The sequence below is a fragment of the Oryctolagus cuniculus genome, chromosome X (genome assembly GCF_051225735.1).
Source record: "Oryctolagus cuniculus isolate XC-2025 breed Fujian yellow rabbit chromosome X, ASM5122573v1, whole genome shotgun sequence".
Taxonomy (NCBI): domain Eukaryota; kingdom Metazoa; phylum Chordata; class Mammalia; order Lagomorpha; family Leporidae; genus Oryctolagus; species Oryctolagus cuniculus.
In genome coordinates, this window is record NC_142888.1 from 130,585,561 (window position 1) to 130,609,058 (window position 23,498).

The 23,498-nt window shown below is 38.2% G+C and overlaps 2 protein-coding genes across 6 annotated transcripts in view; one reads left to right on the forward strand and one right to left on the reverse strand.

Annotated features, from left to right (window-relative positions):
• The window catches only part of GABRA3 (gamma-aminobutyric acid type A receptor subunit alpha3), a 327,562-nt gene extending 321,934 nt beyond the window's left edge, over positions 1–5,628 (reverse strand). For 3 of the 5 annotated variants that reach the window (XR_011385360.2, XM_051833855.3, XM_089323827.1), the window contains exon 1: positions 4,750–4,880. Coding sequence is in view for 2 of the 5 variants with exons in the window: in XM_051833855.3 (XP_051689815.1) it covers positions 4,750–4,798 (49 nt within the window). In the remaining 3 variants the exon portion in view is untranslated. Of the gene's footprint in view, positions 1–4,749; positions 4,881–4,944; positions 5,119–5,489 lie in introns of those variants that run through there. The other 2 variants (XM_051833857.3, XM_017350870.4) reach the window with 2 other exon arrangements.
• The window catches only part of LOC138847567 (uncharacterized), a 673,630-nt gene that overhangs the window by 471,427 nt on the left and 178,705 nt on the right, over positions 1–23,498 (forward strand). The window lies entirely within an intron of this gene.

Below are 23,498 nucleotides of genomic sequence, written 5' to 3' on the forward strand. Positions count from 1 at the left end.
AGTTCAAACACCACTTCCAGGAAGCAGTCTTTGATCTCTCTAAATGCCACTTTCAAGAAGGTATCTTTGAACCTTTTGAAGCCCTTTGCCTCACTTTCATCTGTTGTGTATCTCCTCCCCTGCCTCCTGCTACTAGTACTATAGTTGTTTGTATTCCTTTTCTCTCCTATTTGACTGTGTATTCTTGTCAGATAGAGGTTACTCCTAAATCATGCAGTATCTCCTACACTGTCTTTGGTTCATAATACACATTTCATGAATTTATAGTAAATGGATTCAGTTTTGGCCATGGTAGTCACGTTACTTAACACCTTTTAATCCTATCCTATATTTCTAGTAATAATGCCTGACATTCTTACCCTGTCTCAATCCAGCCACATAAACTTTTGTTCAATTTTGTAAATTTGTTGTCTCTCACATATAGCACTTCTCCATGCTCTTCCCTTCTCCTAGAAAACCATTCTACCACCTCCTTCACCCCCTACCCTTCCATCACACCTGTCCACTCATCCTCAATACTATTTTCTCAAGGAAATTTTGCTCAAATCCCAACCTAGGTGAAATTCCTATGTCATATACCTTCATAGCCCCATTCCCATACTTTTCCTTCACAGTATTTGCTGTTGACTGAAATGCCATGGTTATGTGATTATCTGATTAATGTCCTCTTTCCCATCGAACCATAAGCCCTATGCAAACAGAGACCATATCCACTTTGCTCATCCTTGTGTCTTCTGCAAAGTGCCTAACCACACCATTTGAATTGATGAATGTTTGAGTTAAGGGTAATGGTGTAGGATTTAGAGTATACAAAATATTTGCCTGGCTTCCTAAATACCCTACAAATAAAATTAGGTTGTTGGATAGGTCTTACCTACTATTTACCATAAGAAATTTATAAAAATAAATTTAGCACTGCATTCTCAATGTTGAAAGGAAATTAAAATCACCTTTCTTATTGACTGTACAACCTCATAACTAACATCAAATGATCCATCCATTCATTTAACAAACATTTATTAAGCACCTACTCTATGTCATACACTAGGCTAATAGCTGATGATACAACAAACTAAACTAACATGGCCCCTTACCTGCTTGGAATATATAACCTAAGAGAGGATCTCAAAGACACTATAAGGAAAAGAAACATTCTAAGAACAAAGAAAAAAAAAAACACTTTATGTAGTAACAGCACCTAAATATTGCAACTTCATGGAAATATTCATTTCTCCATTAATGGAGATATTTAACCTGAGTGTGAAAGATCATGTGGCAGAGGCAATTTAAAAATTACAGCTGCGGGCCAGCATTGTGTGGTAAATGGGTTAAGCCACTGCCTACAGTGCAGGCACCCCATATGGGTGCTGGTTCGAATCCCAGCTGCTTTACTTTCCATCCACCTCTCTATTACAGAACCTGGGAAAGCAGCAGAAGATGGCTCAAGTCCTTGGGCCCCTGTACCCATGTGGGAAATCTAGATGAAGCTCTTGGATCCTTCCTTAGGTCTGGCCCAGCCCTGGTCGTTGTAGCCATTTGGGAGGTGAACCAATGGTTTGGAAGACCTCTACCCTTTCTCTCTCTCTCTGTCTCTCTCTCTCTCTCTCTCTCTATCTCTATCTCTCTCTCTTCCTCTCTCTCTCTCTTCTCTCTCTCTCTCTCTAGCTCTGCCCTTCAAATAAATAAAAATAAATCTTCTTAAAAAAGAAATTACAGCTGGGCCTAACTTCGACCTTTCAAATTAGATGGACAGGTAGCCTAGACCAGCATTTCTCGAAGTGCAGTTGGCAAATCAGTACCTGTCTGCAAACTTTTTTTTTTTTACCAGGTATTAACTACCTTAGTGCAGCAATTGAGAATACACTTAGAAAATGCTACAGAAATTTGAACAAAATAATTTTCTATCTGTTGAGTCTAGTAATAAAAGCAGAATCCTGTATTTTGTATGTCTTTTCATTTTGTAGCAATTCATAGCTAATGTGTTTTATTAAATTAACAGTGTGTGATGGATTAAGAGAAAAAGAGCTGGTAATTCACTGAGATAGTTTGACATGCACTATAGTAGAGCTTTGCTACTTAAAATGTGGTCAGTAAAACACAAGTTTCCAGATCATAGGGCAGCTTGTTAAAATGCAAAACTTCAGTCCCCACTTTAGAACCCCCCTGAATCAGAATTAGTATTTTAACAAGATCTTTAGGGGATCATTTTACACATTAAAATTTGAGAATCACTGGCTTATATAATTTCTGAAGCCCCTTATAATCCAGTGATTTTATGATTTACTTCAGAGCTAAAAGATCCTTGAAGTTAGAGACCATATCATTATTTCTGTAGATGGAAAAACTGAAGCCCAAGGAGGGGAAGTCATGTGTATAAAGAAACTGGAAAACTCCCGGAGCCAGGTATCAGACCTAAGTTGCCATACCCAAGTCAGTGTTCCACTCTGAAATGCTACCTGCTCATTCTTATTCCATCCAACCCTGCTGTGTATCCTCCCCTCACTGATGCCCTCATTTCTGAGATAATTCTTGAAACAGCATTTTTTTTCTTCTACCTTCCATATCCTGAATGAAATCTGGATAACCACTATTTCAAAGATCTTTTATTATAATCACTGTTAGTCCTTGCCCTTCAAATCTTTCAACATACCTATTGTCTGGCTGCTTTATAGACATTCTGGGGCTTTAGAAGGAATGGAACCAACTGATTCCTGCTCTTTAGGAATACACAAGAGACCTCCTTTGTTTCCATCAGTCCAGTTCACATCAGACAGCATGTTCTCCCAAGGAATCATGGCTGTATTAGACAACTCAATGTGCTAAGTTTGTGGCTGACAAACAAGTGGGATATTACTTTCATAAAAACATGGTCTCCAGGATGAGCTGAATGATGATCTTTCACTCAATGGTCTCATCAGATCTGAAGCTTGAAGTGGGAGGCATGATTGCTGTCATCAACTAACTGATGAATTTTTCTTAAGAAAAGTCAAATTTGCTATAGATAGGCCCAAAGAATGAATAAATACAAGCTACAGGGAGACATATTTGGGCTTATTACTAGGATTACTTTCTGACTATCAGAGTTGTTCAAAGATACAAAGAGTTCTCTGTCACCACAGAGAACTGAAATAGAAATCAGTCCACACATTGGATGTGCAGGATAATTTCATGAACTGGGTGGGGAAGTAAAGTTTAATGACCTTTAGGGACACTTCCAGTTGCAAGGTTTTAGTATTATAAAATTGTGCATACAGAATGACTCTCAGGAAATAAGAGCAAGATCTGTTCCTAAAACAGCATGGTTTGAAGCTGAATGTAGGATGGATAAGGCTACAGCACTGGGAAAGTGAAATCTTTCCAGACATCATTTGTGAAGGAAAACAGTCTGGCCAAGGGAATCTTTGCAGGCAGCCCCTCCAGGAATCCCAAATGAGGCTTGGCCCCACAGATGCCAGCCACCTGTCCCAATTGAATTCATTCGACTTTACATAAAGGTAGACCAGTACTTTCCAAAAAAAAATCTTGCCAGGCAACACCATTCCTATTGGACCTATACTCGCCTAGCAGACAAAAGTGCAGAATTCTCTCTAAAGAAGCAGTAGTGATTAATGGTTAAGAATGCAGGTTCTGGAACCAGGTTGCTATATTAATTCATAATTAAAATACTTAGTTTCTCTGTAATAACCAATTACTCCGTACCTCAGTTTCCTCACCAGTACACCAAGGATAGTAACAGTGTCTGCTTCATTGGGTTGATAAAAGAATTCAGTGAGGTAATATACATTAAATCCTCAGCCCAGGATATAAAACATACAAAACATTCAAAAATACTAGTGGTTAGCATTATTAATGCTATAATTACTATCATGGACATGGCAGTGTCACTAAATCAAAAATTATCAAGCAACCAGATCCTCTCCCCTACCAGTTCAGAGAGGTTATACTACGAGATCTCCATCCAGTCCTTGTATAGCTCCGGACAAGCAGAACCTGCTGACACTCAATAAGCCTTGCCATTAATACAGAGAATCTTAGCTCCTCACCCTGCTATCTGTAAATCAGTAGCCACCCTCCTAGAGTCCTTCTGCCTGTGCCACCCGCAGCCACAGTCAAAGGAACAACAAATTGGGAAACCAGTTCCAGGCAAACCATCAGGTGTTTCCTCCCTCCCAAGGACACAACTGCAACTAACATGATGCCTACTAGTGGGATTGGTTGGTGTATCTGAATCTCTGGGATTGAGGGTGAACAGGCAATGGGGAATCCCCTACCTAAGCAAGTGAAGCCTCCCAAGTTTGTGGACAAAGTCAGGCCTGACCCCCACAGTGAGGCTCTTAAAGGAAGGGGGAAGATCTCCACCTGCTACAAAGGAAACAGTTATTTACAACTTCCCACTCACTTGCATCTGGGGGAGGTAATGGGAGAAGGAAGAGAGGCTGCATAGTATCCACCTTCTTTTTCATTTCTAGCAGTGAAATGCAGCTGCAAAGAAAGAGTTAAAGGAGGGAGGAAGCTCCAGCCATTATCCTGTCCCTGGTGCCTAGGGCTGTCTGGGGGGTCATGACAGTGCTGTCTGCTCTGGCTAGGGGCCACTCTGTGGCTTTCCGCAGCAGCTGCTGGGGGCCCCAAGCAATTTGCAAGGTCAACGCTGACCTGCTTCCAAAGAGGAACAAAACAATTCACTGACAATGAAGCAAATCGCGCATACACCATCACATCACAACCCCCCTTCCCCAAACCCGGTTTTACCCCAGTGTCTCTCGGCCAGATGCCGCCTCTGGGCTTCCACTAGCCCCATTCAGGGACCCAGGATATCATCACAGCTGCAGAGCATACCTCGCCTCCCTGGCCAACCCAAGGAGACTCTCAGTACGGGGGAGAGATGCTATCGCTAAAGGAGATCTGAGCTTGGGGGAGGGGGAACGAGGAACATCTATGTCTTACCGAGCGCCACAGTCACTTCCCCGAAGCGGAAAGGAAAGGAGGATGAATGAACTGAAACAAGTTGGAGGCTGAGCCCCGACAGAGCTCAGCTTCTTCTTTTTCTCTGGGTTTCTCTCCCGGTCCCTCTCGGTCTGTCTCTGGTTTGCTCGCTAGCTTGCGCGCGCTCACGCTCTCCTTCTCCCTCCCTCCCTCCCTCCCTCCCTCTCTCTCTCCCCCTCTCTCTCTCCCTCTCCCTCTCCCTTTCCTTCTCTCTCTCTCTCTCTCTCTGTCCCTCCCCCCTTCCTCCCCTCCCCCTTTGCTTTAGGTTCACAGTGCACTGCCTGGTGCTGAGCACGCGGCTGTGCTGGGGCTCAGAATACAGCGCTGAAAGGCTTTAGATCTGTGGTTGTTTCACAAAAGACTAAAGTAGTATTTTATTCTTTAAGGTTTCCAGCAGAGAAATAGAGGGAAGCTCACAGAGAAGGGGAGGAGCAGAGGAAGCAAGGGGAAGAGAAAGAGAGCGAAAGGGTAAGAGCAGAAAGGAAGATAAAGGAAGTATGGATTACCGTAGCCGATGTGTGATGCTTACTTGCTGTTCCAAGACAGAAGAGTGAGCTTCCTCTCTTTCTCTCTGCCTCCCTCACATCCCTATGGGCGTGCCTTCTAACCCAGGCTCCAAATAAAGGTTTGACAATCATGTCTGTTCAGATTGCATCTATGAGGACAGTAATGAGCCAAAAAAAAAAAAAAAGTACATCAAAGGGATTGTCGTTCACACTCCACTAAGAAGAAAGGATTCAGCCAAATTGATCCCCTAATGACCTAACTTCCACCCCCATCGCCAGCAAAGTAGAAGTGTGGACCCAATTCAAAACTGTAAGCTCAAGCTTCCTTCTAGGTAACAGAGACACACAGCAGAATCACAAAGCTTTCCTTTCAAAAAATTCTGTAAGGGATATATGTTCATGCAAGTGTGTGAGCCTACACTTGAGTTTACATAAGGAAAGGCAGGACAGAGAAAAGGAGACTGATCGACTCAAAGTTGAAAAGATTTCTATTTCCACTGGGGCAAAAGAAAAATATAACAACCTAGGCAAAGTACAGTAAGGATGCAGCATGAAACAGGTCTAAGCTAAAAGTAAAATAAAGGAACTTGGGTTTGAATCCTGCCTCTGAAAATTTTCCTTCCACAAGTCACTTCTTCAATTTTGTCCTCAGTAACTTCAATGGGTAAGTGAAAAGGGGTGGATACACATAGGTGATCTTAAAAGACCCTTCCATATGTAATAGTTCAGGATCTAAAAACAGAAAAATTCCACATGAAGGAGTACTTTATATTTACAGAGTGAAAAATAGACTCCCAAATCTTGAAAGTTCTCCAAAGATGATATGATGGGAGTAACTCCAAATCAAACTGAATTAACATTTTATTTTAGTGTTTCAGGGGCCATACAAATGAATATATGCATAAATTGCTAACTCCTACCAAACAATGTATAGATAGATATACAGATCAGCATAAACATTGTTCTCATCAAATTACTCATACTATGATTACTAGTCCATTTAATCAGAGAACCAAATGACATCTGACTGAAAATGAGTTATGTTGTATGTTTTTAAATACGCTAGCCTCAATATACGTATAGTGACTAGGACACAATAGATATTTAAAATTTTGCCCAGAATATGCCAATTTTACTCAAACAACCATCCTGTTGGCCTTTTCCCCTCAAATTTCTAATATTCCTGCCCAGTGAGATACATGCACTGTACTCCAACTACAAACTTCTTCAAAAACATCTATAAATTGAGCATGTAGACAGATAGGGAACCATAATCTTAGACTCACTTAGCTGAAAGGACCCATAAAGGCAACCACCTCATTATGCTCACTTAAGATCTGAGTGAGTGAGTGGTAGAGGCAAGAATAACACCTAGAATGCTAACCCTAGGTATAGAATTTTTATCTACCAAAACGACATACAAATGTGCATAAATCAAGTGTACATGTGAACACCTAGCTATGCACATTCTTTCCTGCATAGATACATGATTTTATGCATATATTTGTTTGCATAAATGCCCATTAAAATTAATGCAGTAGTAAACTGGCAAAAGGAAATGTTATGACTTGGCATAAGGTAGCTGTATTAGCTTCCTAGGGATGCTATAGCAATTATCATAAGTTTGGTAGTATTAAACAACAGCAATATATTGTCTTACAGTTCTAGAAGCCCAAAGTCTGAAATAGTGATGGCAGAACCACACTCAGTACAAACGTTATGGAGGAGGACCTGTCCTTGCCTCTTCAAGCTTCTGGTGGCTTCTGATACTCCCTAGCTTATAGAAGTATCACTTCAATCTCTGGCTTCAGTATTCAAATTGCCTTCTCCTTTATTTGACCAAATTCTCTCTCTTTATAAAGACACCAGTCATTGTATTTAGGGCTCACTGTATATTCAGGATTATTTCATCTTGAGATCTTTAACTAAGTACTTCTTCAAAGATTGCCATCTATATAAGATCACATCCTGAGGTTCTTAGCAGACATGGATTTGGGGGAGAAAGACACTATTCAATCCACTACAATTGCTAACCTTTCTGTTTTGTCAAATACAGACACTAAACAAAAAGATTAAAGTATCAACATTTCTTAAAAAATATTGTAACACAAATAAATTGGATAAAGACATTCTCAAAGACTTTTTAAATCATACAATTTTAGGGGTATGGGAAATTAATAACATTTTCATTTCAACCAAGAAACACTTTACTAAGATGACTCATGGTAATCGTAAAGAACTTTGTATCAGATTAACTCTGATGCAGATAACAATAAACATTGGACAAAATATATAATACAGTAATGTGAATATATTTGAAAGTAACCAATAGCAGGCAGAAATTGGACAAGAGTTGATACTTAGCTGAAGGGAACAATACCATGTGCATTTCTCTTTTTCTGGGAATTTTTGCCTAATGGTGACTCCCAGACCAAAGCAGTATATCAAACTCTAGAGAAACTAGAATCAGTGTTGCAGCTGTTAAATGTTAGAAATTGAATTTTGAGGGAGAAAAATAAACAAATGCCTGATTTGCAGCATTTATCAGTTTTCATAGTGTAAATACTCCTAACATGGATGACTCCATAAATATGGATTTGGGAAGAGATGAGCACAGTTGGCTCCCACAAATAACTGCTTACAGTCCAAGTGGCCTGAAGGACCAGAAGACAGAATTCAGGATGACCACTGTTATAGGAAAGTGATGAGTAAAATATAAAAATGAATAAAAGTACAGAGTAGGAACCTCAAATGCTGTGTACAAACTGTCCAACTGTCTGATAGAATCATGAAACATGCATGTGGCAGTACAAAAATAAAGCTGAAAGAATTTAACTGAGTTTTCAGTTCTGTCCACAAGGGAGAGTTAAGAGTTTCACTACAGCCACATCAACTGTCTGTTGAAACAACAACAAATCAATACTCTACAGAGAAATAAAAGAGAATAAATGACCTCCATACTATATCATTCACAATGTTCAGAGTACACTCCAAAATTACTATAAAACAAAGAAATAAGAAAATGTTACCCATACTCGAGATGAAACACATTCAAAGGAGACCAGCCTTAAGATAAACCAGCTGTGGAAATTAGTGGAAAGGATTTTAAATCACCTATCATAACAACACTAGTGAAAATAAAGAAAAATGCACTTGTAATAAGTGGACAAATAAGAAATCACATCACAGATAAAGAAAACAACTACAATCAGATGTAAATTCAGGAACTAAAACTTAAAATGTCTGAAGTAATATTCACTAGGTAGGCTTAACAGCTGATTGGAAATGACAAAAAAAAAAAGAGTAGGTTAACTGGAATATAAATCAATGGATAGTATTCCTTTTCAAGAAGAGAGGAGAGGAAAAAAGAATGGAAAAGATGAACAGAGTGTCACTGATATGTGGGATAATGTCAAAGTTATAATATAGATGTAATTGAAGGCCCAGAAGACAATGAAAGAAGAAGTATTTGAAAACAAATGCTGAAAGTTATTTCCAAATATAACGAAAAGCTATCAAGTAGAATACATTAAATATGTGCAGGTTTTTTTATATATTGCACCTCAATAAAGCTGCCAGTTTTTAAAGAAAAATATATATAAATGAAACACATTCATTTACAGATTCAATGAGCTTAGTGGATTCCAAGTAGGATATCATATTCAGGTATATCATAGTCAAATTTCTGAAAAACAAATATAAAGGGAAAATCTTGAAAGCATTCAGGGGAAAAAGTTGGACACTAAGAAACAATGATATAATTAATCATTTACCTCTCATAAGAAAAAAAATGTACCTTTAAAGTGCTAACAATATTTTAGGAACAAATTATCAATATGGAATTCTACATTTGTCAAAAACATTATTGCTGAATAAAGGAAAATATTGATGTTTTTCAATTAATGAACATTAGTACAATTTATTACAAGTATATTCACACTATAAGAAATACTAAAGGAGGGGCTGGCACTGTGTAGTAGGTTAACCCTCCATCTACATTCTATATGGTCACCAGTTCGAGTCCCAGTTGCTTCATTTCTGATCCAGCTCTCTGCTATGGCCTGGGAAAGCAGTGGAAGATGGTCCAAGTCCTTGGGCCCCTGCACCCACGTGGGAGAATTAGAAGAAGCTCCTGGCACTTGGCTTCAGATCAGCCCAGATCTAGCTATCGTGTTCAGTGGGGAGTGAGCCAGTGGATGGAAGACCTCTCTCTCTCTCTCTCTCCCACCCCGACTGTCTGTAAATCTACTTTTCAGGCCAGCGCCGCAGCTCACTAGGCTAATCCTCCACCCCCGGTGCCGGTACTCCGAATTCTAGTTCCAATTGGGGTGCCGGATTCTGTCCCCATTGCTCCTCTTCCAGTCCAGCTCTCTGCTGTGTCCCGGGAAGGCAGTGGAGGACGGCCCAATTCCTTGGGCCCTGCACCCACATGGGAGACCAGAAGGAAGCACCTGGCTCCTGGCTTCGGATCGGCACGGCGCAATAGCCATGGTCGCCATTTGGAGGGTGAACCAATGGAAGGAAGACCGTTCTCTCTGTATTTCCCTCTCAATGTCTAACTCTGTCAAATAAATCTACCTTTCAAATAACTAAAAATAAAGCTTAAAAAAAGAAACACTAAGGGAAATTCCTAAGTCTGAAGGAAAATTACATCAGATGAAAAGCTAGATCTTTAGGAAGGAATGAAGACATTCAGAAATGATAATATGTAGATAAATATGAAGCAATATTTTTCTAAATTTCTTTGACATAAATGACAAAGTTCAAAACTGTAATATGTAGCATTTAACGTACATTGACACAGTGCTTATGGTAACTTTAACATGAAAGGGGTGGGTAGAAAGCAAATTAAACATTGATAAAGTCCTTCAATTTTATGTGAAGCAGCACAATACTCAGGTACTTCAAGAAGCTCATGGAAAAATGGAATTAAAATACAAGTTTCAAAAAATTTTTGAAACCAAACAATGTGTCTTTAGAAAGTCCATGGAATGTGTATTATAAAAACCTACATGTGGATTTCAAAAAATTTATGCCAGTGTACCAATGCAATATCATTAGTCAAAGTGATCAGTTTCAGTTCATAATTGCTCATAATGATAGGATTAAGAGTCAAAGAGATCACATAAACAAGACTAGTGTCTGCTAATACTAACTGATAGAATTAAAAAGCAGAGAATGATCCAACATGGGAAACAGGATACACAGCAGACTCATTGAATGGCACATGCCCTAAACAGCACTCTGGCCTCAGAATCAGCCCTTAAGGCATTCGGATCTGGCTAAAAAGCCCATGAGAGTTTTGCAGGCATGGAAAGCCAAGACACTCCGGCAAAAAAATGACCTAAATGAAAGATCTCTCTTTGTGAGATCCCAGTAGAAAGAACAGGCCATCAAAGAAGGAGGTACCTTTCTCTGAAGGGAGGAGAGAACTTTCACTTTGACTATGACCTTGTCTAAATAAGATTGGAGTTGGCGAATTCAAGAGGCTTCTATAGCCTTGGCAACTCATGACAAGAGCCTCAGGTGATTACTGACGCCATAAATAAGAGTGTCAAGTGTGAAATCAACAGTGGGAGTCACTGTGCACTTACTCCTCATGTAGGATCTCTGTCCTTAATTTGTTATATTATGTGAATTAACAGCATAAGTAGTACTCAAACAGTACTTTATACTTTGTGTATCTGTCTGAATGCAAACTGTTGAAATCTTTACTTAATATATACTAAATTGATCTTCTGTATATAAAGATAATTGAAAATGAATCTTGATGTGAATGGGATAGGAGAGGGAGTGAGATGGGAGGGTTGAGGGTAGGAGTGAGGTTATGGGGGGGGGGGCGAAAGCCGCTATAATCCAAAGTCGTACTTTAGAAATTTATATTTATTAAATAAAAGTTAAAAAAATTATTCCAGAGTCAATATAACTCCATTACCCTGAGCTTTTGACACAGCTGCATATTAAATTTAAATAGGCTTTGAAAAGCTAAGGATGCATGTAGAAATTATATCAACAAGATGGTAGAATAATAAATCCCAACCCACATCACCCCATAGAAACACCTATTGTAACAAACATGTAGGACCAAAAGACCTTTATGAGATGCCCAGAATCTGGTTAAGAGATTGCAGCACCCCCAGATGAGCTGCACTGGAATGAGTGAGAAGAGCAATTTCACTTTACTCAAGTCAGCTGTTTCCGTGAGCTGGTACAACTCAGGAGATCACCTGGACCCATGATTTCTTCCTCATTAGAGAGAAAAAGTGGAGCATGTGTCCCATGACCCAGCCTTTCAGTGCATGGACTTAGGGACAGGTGCCTTAGGCAATTGCCACAGGCTGCGGGGTTGGGTAGAATGGGGAATTACAGTTTACTGTGCATCGAATTTCAGTTTTACAAAATCAAAAGTTATGGAGACGGATGGCGGTGGTGGTTGTACAATATAAATGTGTTTGATACAACCAATTGTATACTTAGAAATGGGTAAGATGGGGGTGGGGCATTGTTGCTTAGTGGGCTAAGCCACTGACTGCAGTGCCGGCATTCCATATGGTCACCGGATTGCGTCCCTGCTGCTGCTCTTCCTATTGAGCTCTCTGCTTGTGGCCTCGAAGGCAGCAGAAGATGGACCAAGTTCTTGGGGCCCTGCACCCACATGGGAGACCTGCAAGAGGCTCCTAGCTTCTGGATTTGGATCAGTTCAGCTCCAGTGGTTGTAGCCATTTGGAGAATGAACCAACAGATGGAAGACTGCCTGTCTGTCTGTCTCTCTCTCTCTCTCTCTCTGCCTCCGACTCTCTGTAACTCTGACTTTCAAATACACAAAAATTAAAGAAAAAAGAAATGAGTAAGATGAGGCCAGCATTGTGATGCAGCAGGTTAGGTTAAGCCACTTCTTCCTAAACCAGCATTCCATATCAGAGTGCCACTTCGAGTCCAGCCTACTCTGCCTCCAATCCAGCTTCCTGATAATGCACCAGGGAAAGCTGTGGAAGATGGCCCAAGTACCTTGGCTCCTGTCACCCCCATGGGAGACCTGGATGGAGTTTCTGGCTCCTGACTTTGTCCTGGACCAGCGCAAGTTGTTGCAGGCATATGGGGAGTGAACCAGCAGGTGGAAGATTCCCTCTCTCCCTCTCTCTCTCCCTCTCTCTCCCTCTCTCTCCCTCTCTCTCTCTCTCCTCTCTGCCTTTCAAATAAAATAAATAAATCTTTTTAAAAAAAGAAATGGGTGAGTTGATCCATTTTATGATACATATATTTTAGAAAATAAAAACATTGGAAAAAGAATTGAAGAAGAGATGATTTCACACACAAAACCTGACAGTTCATCTTAGAAATGCTAAAGGGTATTATTCAAGTTGAAATGAGAGGATAAACAGTTATACAAATACATGTAGAAGTGTAAAAATCACTGGTAAAATTAAATACAAGTATATAGAAAAATAGAGAATGCTTGTAATACTGTAATGATGGAGTACAAATCACACTTTAATATAAAATACTGAAGTATTAATAATTATAACCACAAAAAGATCAGTGAATAGATACACAAAAAATGTAAATCGTGGCATCAGATGACATAAAGTGGAGGGCAGAAAAAATCCAGTTTTTGTGTGTAATTGAAGTGAAGCTGTTATTAGCATAAAATAGATTTTTATAACTGTTTTATGCAGCCTTCTTGGTAGCCTCAGAGAAAATGTCAATTGAAAAAGAGAAAGAAATCAAAGTATAGCGCAGAAGAAAATCAACCAAAAAAGTAATACAAGAAGACATTTGCTAACTTCTGGCCCTGTACTAGAATATGGGGAGCTAGGTCAAATTCTTCTAAAAGGTAAAGTGAAATCTCTATTAACCACCCAGTTATTAGGAAAGAAATATGTGCCATAATTTGAAGCTATAGGAGGATACAAACTGAATGGTAAATCTGGATCCTCTAGTTATTCTTGAGTTGAAAATATAGAACTCTACCACACTCTTGCATCTCAAAGAACAGAAATAAACCAGTTGTAGACTGAGTTTTACTAAAATTACAATGAAGTTCTCACTCGTATCAGTTTCTGACTCCATTAAAGTAAGTAAGAAAATGCAAAAGGTCATGAAGGACATCAGACAGAATGAACAGATGAGTAAATATAAATGAATTTTGGCTATATAAAACAGGTAAATGTAATCTTTGTACAGGTTAAATTATATGAAAAATTAAAGTGCTTTTAAAAATAATGCAGAAAAGTGACAAAGGGATTAGCACAATTTAAAGTTTCTAGAAGCATCAGAGAAGTGGTGGATATAGTTTATATTACACTAAAATAAGTTAAGAACTACTGCTGTACTTTCTAAGTAACTAATAAAATAGTAGAAGGCATACTTGACAAAGGGAAAACACACAATGTAAAATTATTACTAAAAATGACAAGAAAGGGGGAAAATAAATGATTGAAGTAGGAAATGTATGATTAATTGATAGATACATTCTAAACCAAGTTATATTAGTAGTTAAAGTGAAATAACCAAATATTATCAAGTAAAATACTAAGGTTGTAAGAATGAATTTTTAAAGCCAAAATTATGTGGTAGTTACAAGAGAAATGCTTGAAATTTTAAGATGTAAAAAACTGAATATAAAAGAACTAAGAAATATTTTATTATCCAAAAAAGGGATGACATTATAGTAATATCATAAAAATCAAGGAACTGTGCTAGAGATCAATAGGGCTATATTGTAATTGTAAAAGGATCAATCTAACAGAAAGATATTGTAGTCTTCCACTGCAGGTATCTAAAAATTCGTGGATCTCTTTAATCTACCAATCAGGATAACACCAGAGATATTTGCAGAAATTAGCAAACCAATTCTAAAATTCATATGGAAATGCAAAGAACTAAAATAGCTGAAAGCACTCTTGTAGTAAAAGAACACATCTGGAAGACTTACACTACCATATATCAAGCTATGGTAAGTAAGAATTTGGTATGAGTGCAAGAAAACATTAACTTGAAAGATTGTGGATATAGTGGAATAAAATAGAAGTTTAAGAATATAGTATAATCATATTTTTATGAAGGAGGCATAGCCTTGCAGAGGTGAAACTATAGTCTTTCAAATAAATGAGACTATATTAAGCATATAGTTAAGTGTAAAAACTGCAACTACATCCTCAAGTTATACCATATGAATTTTAAATGAATTACAAAACTATGTTAAAAGTAAAATAATCTTTTATAGAAAAATATCTCTAAGGATAATCTCTTTGTGATTTTGGTATAAGCAGATTGCTTAAAAGGACATGAAAAGCAATAACCCTGAGAAAAAATAACTTAAACCACATTTAAATTAAGATCTGTTCATTAAAAATGACACCAATAAAAATGGAAAATAAATCTACAAGATGAGAGATGCCATTTGGAACACATATATCTAACAAAGAGCTTATAAGCAAGAATATATAGGGATTCCATATATATATGGCTGAGTAAGGAAAAGATGCACTGATTCTGACTAGGGGAAGATAAAAGAAGAAAAACTGAAGAACTGTATTCCCAGGGGAGAGTTGGAAAGATGTTTGCAGTAGAAAATCTACAGAAAGAAGAAAACACTGTAGGAGAGCATGAAAAGTGCCATCGTGCAGCAGTGAGTAGACACACCACACATGATTTCCACATCCAGGGTCTTGAGAAGATGCCAGGTTCTGAGAGTGAGACAAGTGTAGACTGGCAGCCCATGCCATTGAGGATATTACATAAGAGAAAACCCTGTGGACCACATGAACTTCCAGTCCAGCCTGGAGCCATAGTGGCAGTAGGATATCCATAATCCAGTGAAGGAAAAGCACTTTTATTTCTCCCTAACAAGGGTTCCCAACAACCAGGGGGAGAAGGCACCATCTTGACACAAGTATAGGATATGGCAGCTCTCACATGAGTGATCAGGGGATTTTACCAGAGGGGGAAAAACACATTTTCCAGTGACTTTGAGTCTGGCTGGGAAAGGTTGACTGGCTGGGCACCCACTTAAGATTGTGAGATGACCACAGCCTCTCAAACTATGACAGACTCAGGTTCAAACTGTCAAGGCAAAGCACCCACAGGCAGCTGGCTCTAGAAGTGACGTTGCTCTCTCTGAGGATGGGACAAGCTCGTGGGGCAGAGAGGGGATCCTCTGCAGTCTGTGACTATGGGAACCTTGCACGCTGTGTCTGGGAATCATGTGACTGCATGATAGGGTGTGGGGTGTAACTAGGTCTCTGAGCATTCACTATGTCCAGCTTCAGAGCCTCAGAACTCCCTGATTGCCTGGAGTGAGTCATTGATGAGGATTTCATGAATACTGAGAACTTCATAGATCATTTATGAGGTTCATGTGCCAGTGTGGGTGAAGGTTGTGCTCACTGTGGGCTAACCCCAGGCATAGATCACCTTGGAACAGAGAAGGTAAGGTTGTGATTACATCAACAGATGTGATCATCCCCCACCCCATGACAATAGAGGAGATACAACATGCCTAACTTGGGTGTCACCCTGAATGCTCGCTCACCCAACACACCTCTGGGTATTCACTGAATGAGCAGACACTCCACCAAGTCACAAAGGCATAGTGAAAAGATAAAACCCATCAGTGGAGAAAATCAACAAATGTTTCCACAAATGCCTAAAAATAAACAGAAACACAATAAATAAAAACAGGGAAGACAATATGACTTCCCCAAAGGAAAACAACAATACTTCAATATCAGAATGTGAAGAAGAAATTGATAAAATGTCTGAAAAAGAATTCAAAACAATGATCATAGGATTACTCAGAAGCAATGAGATGCAAATTCATCAGCTAAAGAAATCCATACATGACATTGATGTAAAATTTTCCCATGAGATTGATATTTTGAAGGGAAATAAAACTGAAATATTAGAAATGAAGAATTCAATATGTCAAATAAAAAATACAGTGTAAAGTCTTAACAACGGACTTGGTAAGACAGAAGAAATAATATCCAAGCTAGAAGACAAGTCTTTTGAAATGTATCAGTCAGATAAAAAATAAGAAGAAAAAAAGAAATTAGAAAAATCAAAAACAATGTTCAAGATTCATGGGATACTATCCAACAACCCAACATACAAGTCTTAGGAGTTCCTGAAGGTGTAGAAAGAGAGAATAGATTAGAAGGCCTATTCAGTGAGATAAAAACAGAAAACTTTCATAATTTGGAGAAAGAAAGGGACATCCAAGTACAGGAAGCATGGAGAACTCCTAATAGACATGACCAGGGAAGCTCTTCACCACAACACATTATAGTCAAACTTTCAGCAGTGAAACATAAAGAAACTATTCTAAAATGTGCATCACAGGATCTCCAAATAGACTCACAGCTGAGTTCTCATCAGAAACATTACAGGCTAGGAGAGAATATAGAGACATAATAGAAGTCTTAAAAGAAAAACATTGTCAAACCAGAATATTGTACCCTGCAAACCTCCCATTTATGAATGAAGGTGAAATAAAGATCTTCCATAACAAACAGCAATTAAAAGAATTTGTCACCACTCGTGCAGCCTTACAACTGATGTTTAAGGAATATGCTATACACAGAAACCAGAGATAAAGTCATCATGATAAAAGAATGTGAAAGCAGAAAATTTTCTAGTAAAAGTACCAAGAAATCCAATGCAAATAATAGGAATATTTACAAATGACCACAATGGCCAGAGCTGAGCTGATCCTAAGCCAGGAGCCAGGAGCCAGGAGCTTCTTCCAGGTCTACCACGTGGGATCAGGGGCCCAAGGACTTGAGCCATCCTCCGCTGTTTTCCCAGGCCATAGCAGAGAGCTGGATCAGAAGTGGTGCAGCCAGGACTCGAACCAGCACCCATATGTGATGGCAGTGCCGCAGACTGGGGCTTTAACCCACCGTGTCACAGTTTCAGCCCCATCCAGGCAATTTATGTCAAAACCACAGCCAATATAGAATGGGGAAAGTTAGAAGCATTTCCACCAAGATGTGGAACCAGAAAAGGATGCCCACTTTCACTACTGCTTTCAATATAGTCCTGGAAGTTTTATCCAGAGCCATAAGCCAAGGGAGAAAAGTCAAAGGGATACAAATTCAAAAGGAAGAGGTCAAATTATCCCTAATTGCTGGTGACATGGTTCTATATATAGGGAACTAAAAAGGTTCCAATAAGAGAATATTGAAACTCATAAGTGATAAAGTGGTAGGATGTAAAATTAACACTCAAAAATCAATAGCCTTGTACACACAGAAAATGCCAGGGCTAAGACAGAATTTGTAAAATCAGTCCCATTCACAATATATACAAAAATGTAAATACCTTGGAATAAATTTAACCAAGTGAAAGATCTCTATGATGAAAATTACAAAACATTAAAGAAAGGGGCTGACACTATGGAGCAGTAGGTTAATCCTCCACCTTTGGTGCCGGCATCCCATATGGGTGCCAGTTCTATTCCCGGCAGCTCCTCTTCCAGTCCAGCTCTCTGCTATAGCCTGGGAAAGCAGTGGAGGATGGCCCAAGTCCCTGGGCCTCTGCATCCACATGGGAGACTGTGAAGAAACACCTGGCTCCCGGTTTCGATCAGCACAGCTCCGGCCGTTGCAGCCATTTGGGGAGTGAACCAGTAGACAGAAGACCTTTCTCTCTGTCTCTCCCTCTCACTGTCTGTAACTCTACCTCTCAAATAAATAAATAAATAAATAAACCATTAAATAAATAGAAGACACAAAAAAATGGAAAAATCTTAAATGTTCATGGATTGGAAGAGTTAATATCACCAAAATGCCCATACTACCAAAATCAAATTTTTTAGTTTAAATTTGCTATCAAAAGCAATTTACAGATTCAATATGACCTCAAAGTTTCAATTAAATTCTCTAATTTAGAAAAAGTGTTGCTAAAATTCATATGGAAACAGAGGAGACGACCCTGAATAGCTAAATCAATCTCAAACAACAAAAACAAAGCCAGAGGCAACACAAGACCAGATTTCAAGACACACTACACTTTGACCATGGTCTTGTCTAAATATGATCAGAGTCAGTGAACTCAGGGGGCTTCCATAGCCATGGCAGCTCATGACAAGAGCCTAGGGTGATTACTGATGCCATAAACAAGAGTGTCAATTGGTTAAGTCAACAACAGGAGTCACTGTGCACTTACTCCTCATGTAGGATCTCTGTCCTTAGTGTGCTGTACATTGAGATTTAATGCTATAACTAGTACTCAAACAGTATTTTTCACTTTATGTTTCTGTGTGGGAGCAAACTGTTGAAATCTTTACTTAATGTATGCTAAACTGATCTTCTGTATATAAAGAGAATCGAAAATGAATCTTGATGTGAATGGAAGGGTAGAGGGAGTGGGAAAGAGGAGGGTTGTGGGTTGGAGGGACGTTATGGGGGGTAAGCCATTGTAATCCATAAGCTGTACTTTGGAAATTTATATTCATCAAATAAAAGTTAAAAAAAAAAGACACACTACAGGGCAGTTATAATCAAAACAGCCTGGAACTGTCACAAAAATGGACCTGTAGAGCAGTGGAACAGAATAGAAACCCTAGAAATCAACCCATGTATCTACAACCAACTAATCTTTAACAAAGGAACTAAAATCAATCCCTGCAGCAAGGACAGTCTCCTCAAAAAATGGTGCTGGGAAAACTGGATTACCACCTGCAGAAGTAGGAAACATGGTCCCTACCTTACTCCTTATGCAAAATATTAACTCAGATGGATCAAGGATCTAAATCTATGACCCAATACATTGAATTACTTGAGAACATTAGGGAAGCTCTGCAAGACATTGGCATATGCAAATACTTCCTAGAAAAGATCCCAGAAGCACAGGAATTCAAAGCAAAAATAGAGAAATGGGATTCTATCAACCTAAGAAGGTTCTGCACTGCAAAAGAAGAACTTGACAAAGTGAAGTTGCCACTGACAGAATGGGAGAAAATATTTGCAAATTATGCACCTGATAAAAGATTAATATATAGGATATATAAAGAGCTCAAGAAACTCAACAACAATAAAATAAACAGTCTCATTAACAAATGGGCAAAGGACTAGAATGTGCATTTATCAAAAGATGGCCATGAAAATGTTCAGGATGACTAGTCATCAAAGAAATATAAATCAAAACCACAATGAGGTTTCACCTCATCCCCATTAGAATGGTTATCATCCAAAAATTAAAAAAAAATTCTGGTAGGGGTGTTGGGGGGAAAGGTACCCTAATCCAGTGTTGGTATGAATGCATGCTAGTAAATCAATTGTAGAAGACAGTATGGAGACTCCTCAGAAAGCCAAAAATAGATCTACCATATGACCATCCATTCCACTCCTGGGAATTTACCCAAATGCATTGAAATCAGAACATGAAAGAGGTATTTGTATCCTCAAGCTTATTGCAACTCAATTCACAATAGTTAAGAAATGGAATCTACCCAGATGCCCAAAAACCAATGACTGGATAAAGAACATGTGATATATATACACTACGGAACATTACTCAGCCATTAAAAAGCATGAAATCCATAAAAGAAAGTATGAAATTTCACAACAAAATTGATGCTATTAGAGACCATAATGGTAGAGAAATAAGCCAGTCCCAAAAAGACAAATACCATATATTTTCCCTGATCTGTATTAAATAATAGAGTCCAAAAATGTAATGTAAAATTATTTGCATTACAATCTGCATAAAATTATTCCTGTGTTTCACTTGTTGAGAGGAAATATTTAAATTCTAAATTAACTTAATTATCATCTGGAAGCCACACAGGAAATACTTACATGTTACATTGTCACTGCTTATATTTCATTGAAAGGAATTATGAATGACTATTTGAGAAAAAATGTAGATGAGTGAAAATGGTTGAAAATGGTCATTTTCCCATTCAATTATGGTTTATAGCCATTCATTGTATATATTCCCACTAAACTAAGGTATTTTTTTATTTTACTTGTTAAACTTCTTATTTGGGGAAGTGTTAAGTCTTTTTACTGCAATTTAAATTTAAAATATGTTATCTCAAACACTGCAAAAAAAAGAAAAGAAGATAGAAGGAGGGTGAGAAGAAGAGAAGAAGGAAGGTAACATCATTATGTTCTTAGACTTGTATGTATAAATCATATTGAATATGTTAAAAAATAATAAAAATTAAATATATTAAATTAATTTATTTTTTAAAGAATATATAAAGAACTTAAAGCAATAGGAAAAAGACAACCTGCCTAAGAAAATAGACAAATGGCTGGAACAGAACTTAAGAAAAGGTGTATTCAAATATTCAATAGATCTTTGAATAGGTGTTCAACTTCATCCTTATCAGAGATGCAATGAAAGAAATCAGGGGCTGGCACTGGGGCATAGCAGGTAAAACTGCCACCTGCGGTGCCAGCATCCCATATGGGCACTGGTTCATGTCCTGGCTGCTCCACTTCCTATCCATCTCTTAGCTATGGCCTGGGAAAGCAGTAGAAGATGGCCCAAGTCCTTAGGACCCTGCATCCATGTGGGAGATCTGGAAGAACATCCTGGCTCTTTGGTTTGGGTCAGCGCAACTCTGGCCATTGCAGCCATCTGGGGAGTGAACCAGCAGATGAAATGCTCACTTGCTCTCTCTTTCTATCTCTACCTCTCTCTCTCTCTCTCTCCCCTCTGCCTCTCTGTAATTTTGCTTTTCAAATAAATAAATAAATATTAATAAAAGAAATAAATCCAAACCAAAAAAAGGACACCACTATATGCCCACCAAAAGGGCTAATATGTAGACCAAAAATATAAAATGCCAAGCATTACCAAAAATATGTTTAAGTGCTATGCTGGTGTTTAACAACTGACTTTCCAGGGAAAAGGAATAAACAAAATATCCAATTTGTAGCTACTTTTCTAGTCACCACAGTGTAAGAACTACTACCACAAGCCATTTTTAAGTAATCGTCCTTAGGCCACTGAATACACAATTGGGAAGAGATGGTCACAATTGTCTCTTGAAATCCAGTATGGTTTGGAACACCACAGATGTGTAGCAGTGGTAATTCTCACATATTGCTGGTGACATTATAACTTGACTATCCAGTTTGGAAAACTGTCAATTTCCTGTCTAAATAAGATCGGAGTCGGTGAACTCAAAAGGCTTCCATAGCCTTGGAAACTCATGACAAGAGCCTAGGGTGATTACTGATGCCATAAACAAGAGTGTCAATTGTTAAGTCAACAACAGGAGTCACTGTGTATTTACTCCTCATGTAGGATCTCTGTCTTTAATGTGTTGTCCAATGTGAATTAATACTATAACTAGTACTGAAGCAGTATTTTACACTTTGTGTTTCTGTGTGGGTGCAAACTGATGAAATCTTTACTTAATATATACTAAATTGATCTTCTGTATATAAAGATAATTGAAAATGAATCTTGATGCAAATGGAATGGGAGAGGGAGTGGGAGATGGGAGGGGTGCAGGTGGGAGGGAAGTTATGGGGGGAGCCATTGTAATCCATAAACTGTACTTTGGAAATTTATGTTTATTAAATAAAAGTTTTTTAAAAAAACTTAGAGTTTGGCCAAAAGCTACAAGCCCAGACCAATAAATGCCAAGTAGCACAAATAAAATTAAAAAATAAAAAAAAATTTTAAAAAGAAATATACATGCCTTTATAACACAGCAATACTCCCAGGGTATATACCTCACTGAAATGCATACATATTAACAATTTTTCCTCTTGGCCTACAAAAATTAAGCTATTTGCCATCTGGCCCTTAAAGAAAAAGTTTTTCTGACCCTTGCTATAACTCAATGAAGATGAATGATTTACAAAAGTGATCTCAATGTGTGAGTCCTTTACCAGAAGCAGCAATATCTAAGAACTTGTTAGAATACACAAATGGCCAGGTTCCCCACCAAACATTGAGTCAAACTCTGGGGCTATTGGTACAGTAATTCATTCTTTAGCAAGTCCTCCTCGTAATTCTGATGTTTGCTAGCATTTGAGAAACACTAAACTATATATAAACTATATATAAACATGAATGAATATCACAAACATAATTCCAAAAGTAAGAACTTATATACAATAAAGAACATACTATACAATTCCACTTCCATAAAATTCAAAAATAAAATCAGGATCATTGCTATATATGGAAGATAATTAGTAAAAAGAAGAGAAACTGAGTTGGGTTTTTGGAGTACTGATAACAAGTTTCTTTGTGTGTAACTATTCACGATTTTCATGAATTTATAAAATAATATTTTTTTTCTTTATCCATTTATGTGTTAATGGACACTTAGGTTGCTTTCTTATCTCGGCCATTGTGAATAATGCTGAAAGTGACATAAGGATGCACCTATTTCTTCATTATATTGATTTCATTGCTTTCCTATACATACCCAAAAGATTCCTGTACCATATGTTTATGTCTGATGTTTAAAGTTGATTGTATTTTTTTCAGTTCTGTCATTGTATTCTTCAGATCCAGGACTTCTGTTTAGTTCTTTTTATGGTTTCTACTTCTTTACTAAATTTCTCATTTTCATAATGTATTGTTTTCCTGATTTCATGTAGTTTTCTATCTGTTCTCTTGTAGCTCATTAAGCTTCTTCAAGATGACTATCTTGAATTTCTATCAGGCAAATCATACATCTCCCTTTCTTTGGGATTAGTTACTAGAGCTTTAGTAGTTTCATTTGGTGATTTCATATCTGTATGATACTTCATAATTTGTGTAGCCTTGTGTTGACATCTGTACATTTGAAGAAAGAAGCACTTGTTCCAGAATTTACAGATTGGTGCTGGAAGGTAATGATTTTCCCCTCTTGTGCCCCTGGGCTGATGAGATTGCTCCTGATATCACAGTTGAGCAGAGTTGGAGCCAGGTCAAATGCTGGGTCTTCAGTGGGATCTGTAGTTGTCAGACCTATTACCAAGGACTCAGCTGAACATGGATCCTGTCTGTCTCCTAAACAGATAGCACTGTCTCAAGGACATTAGTCTG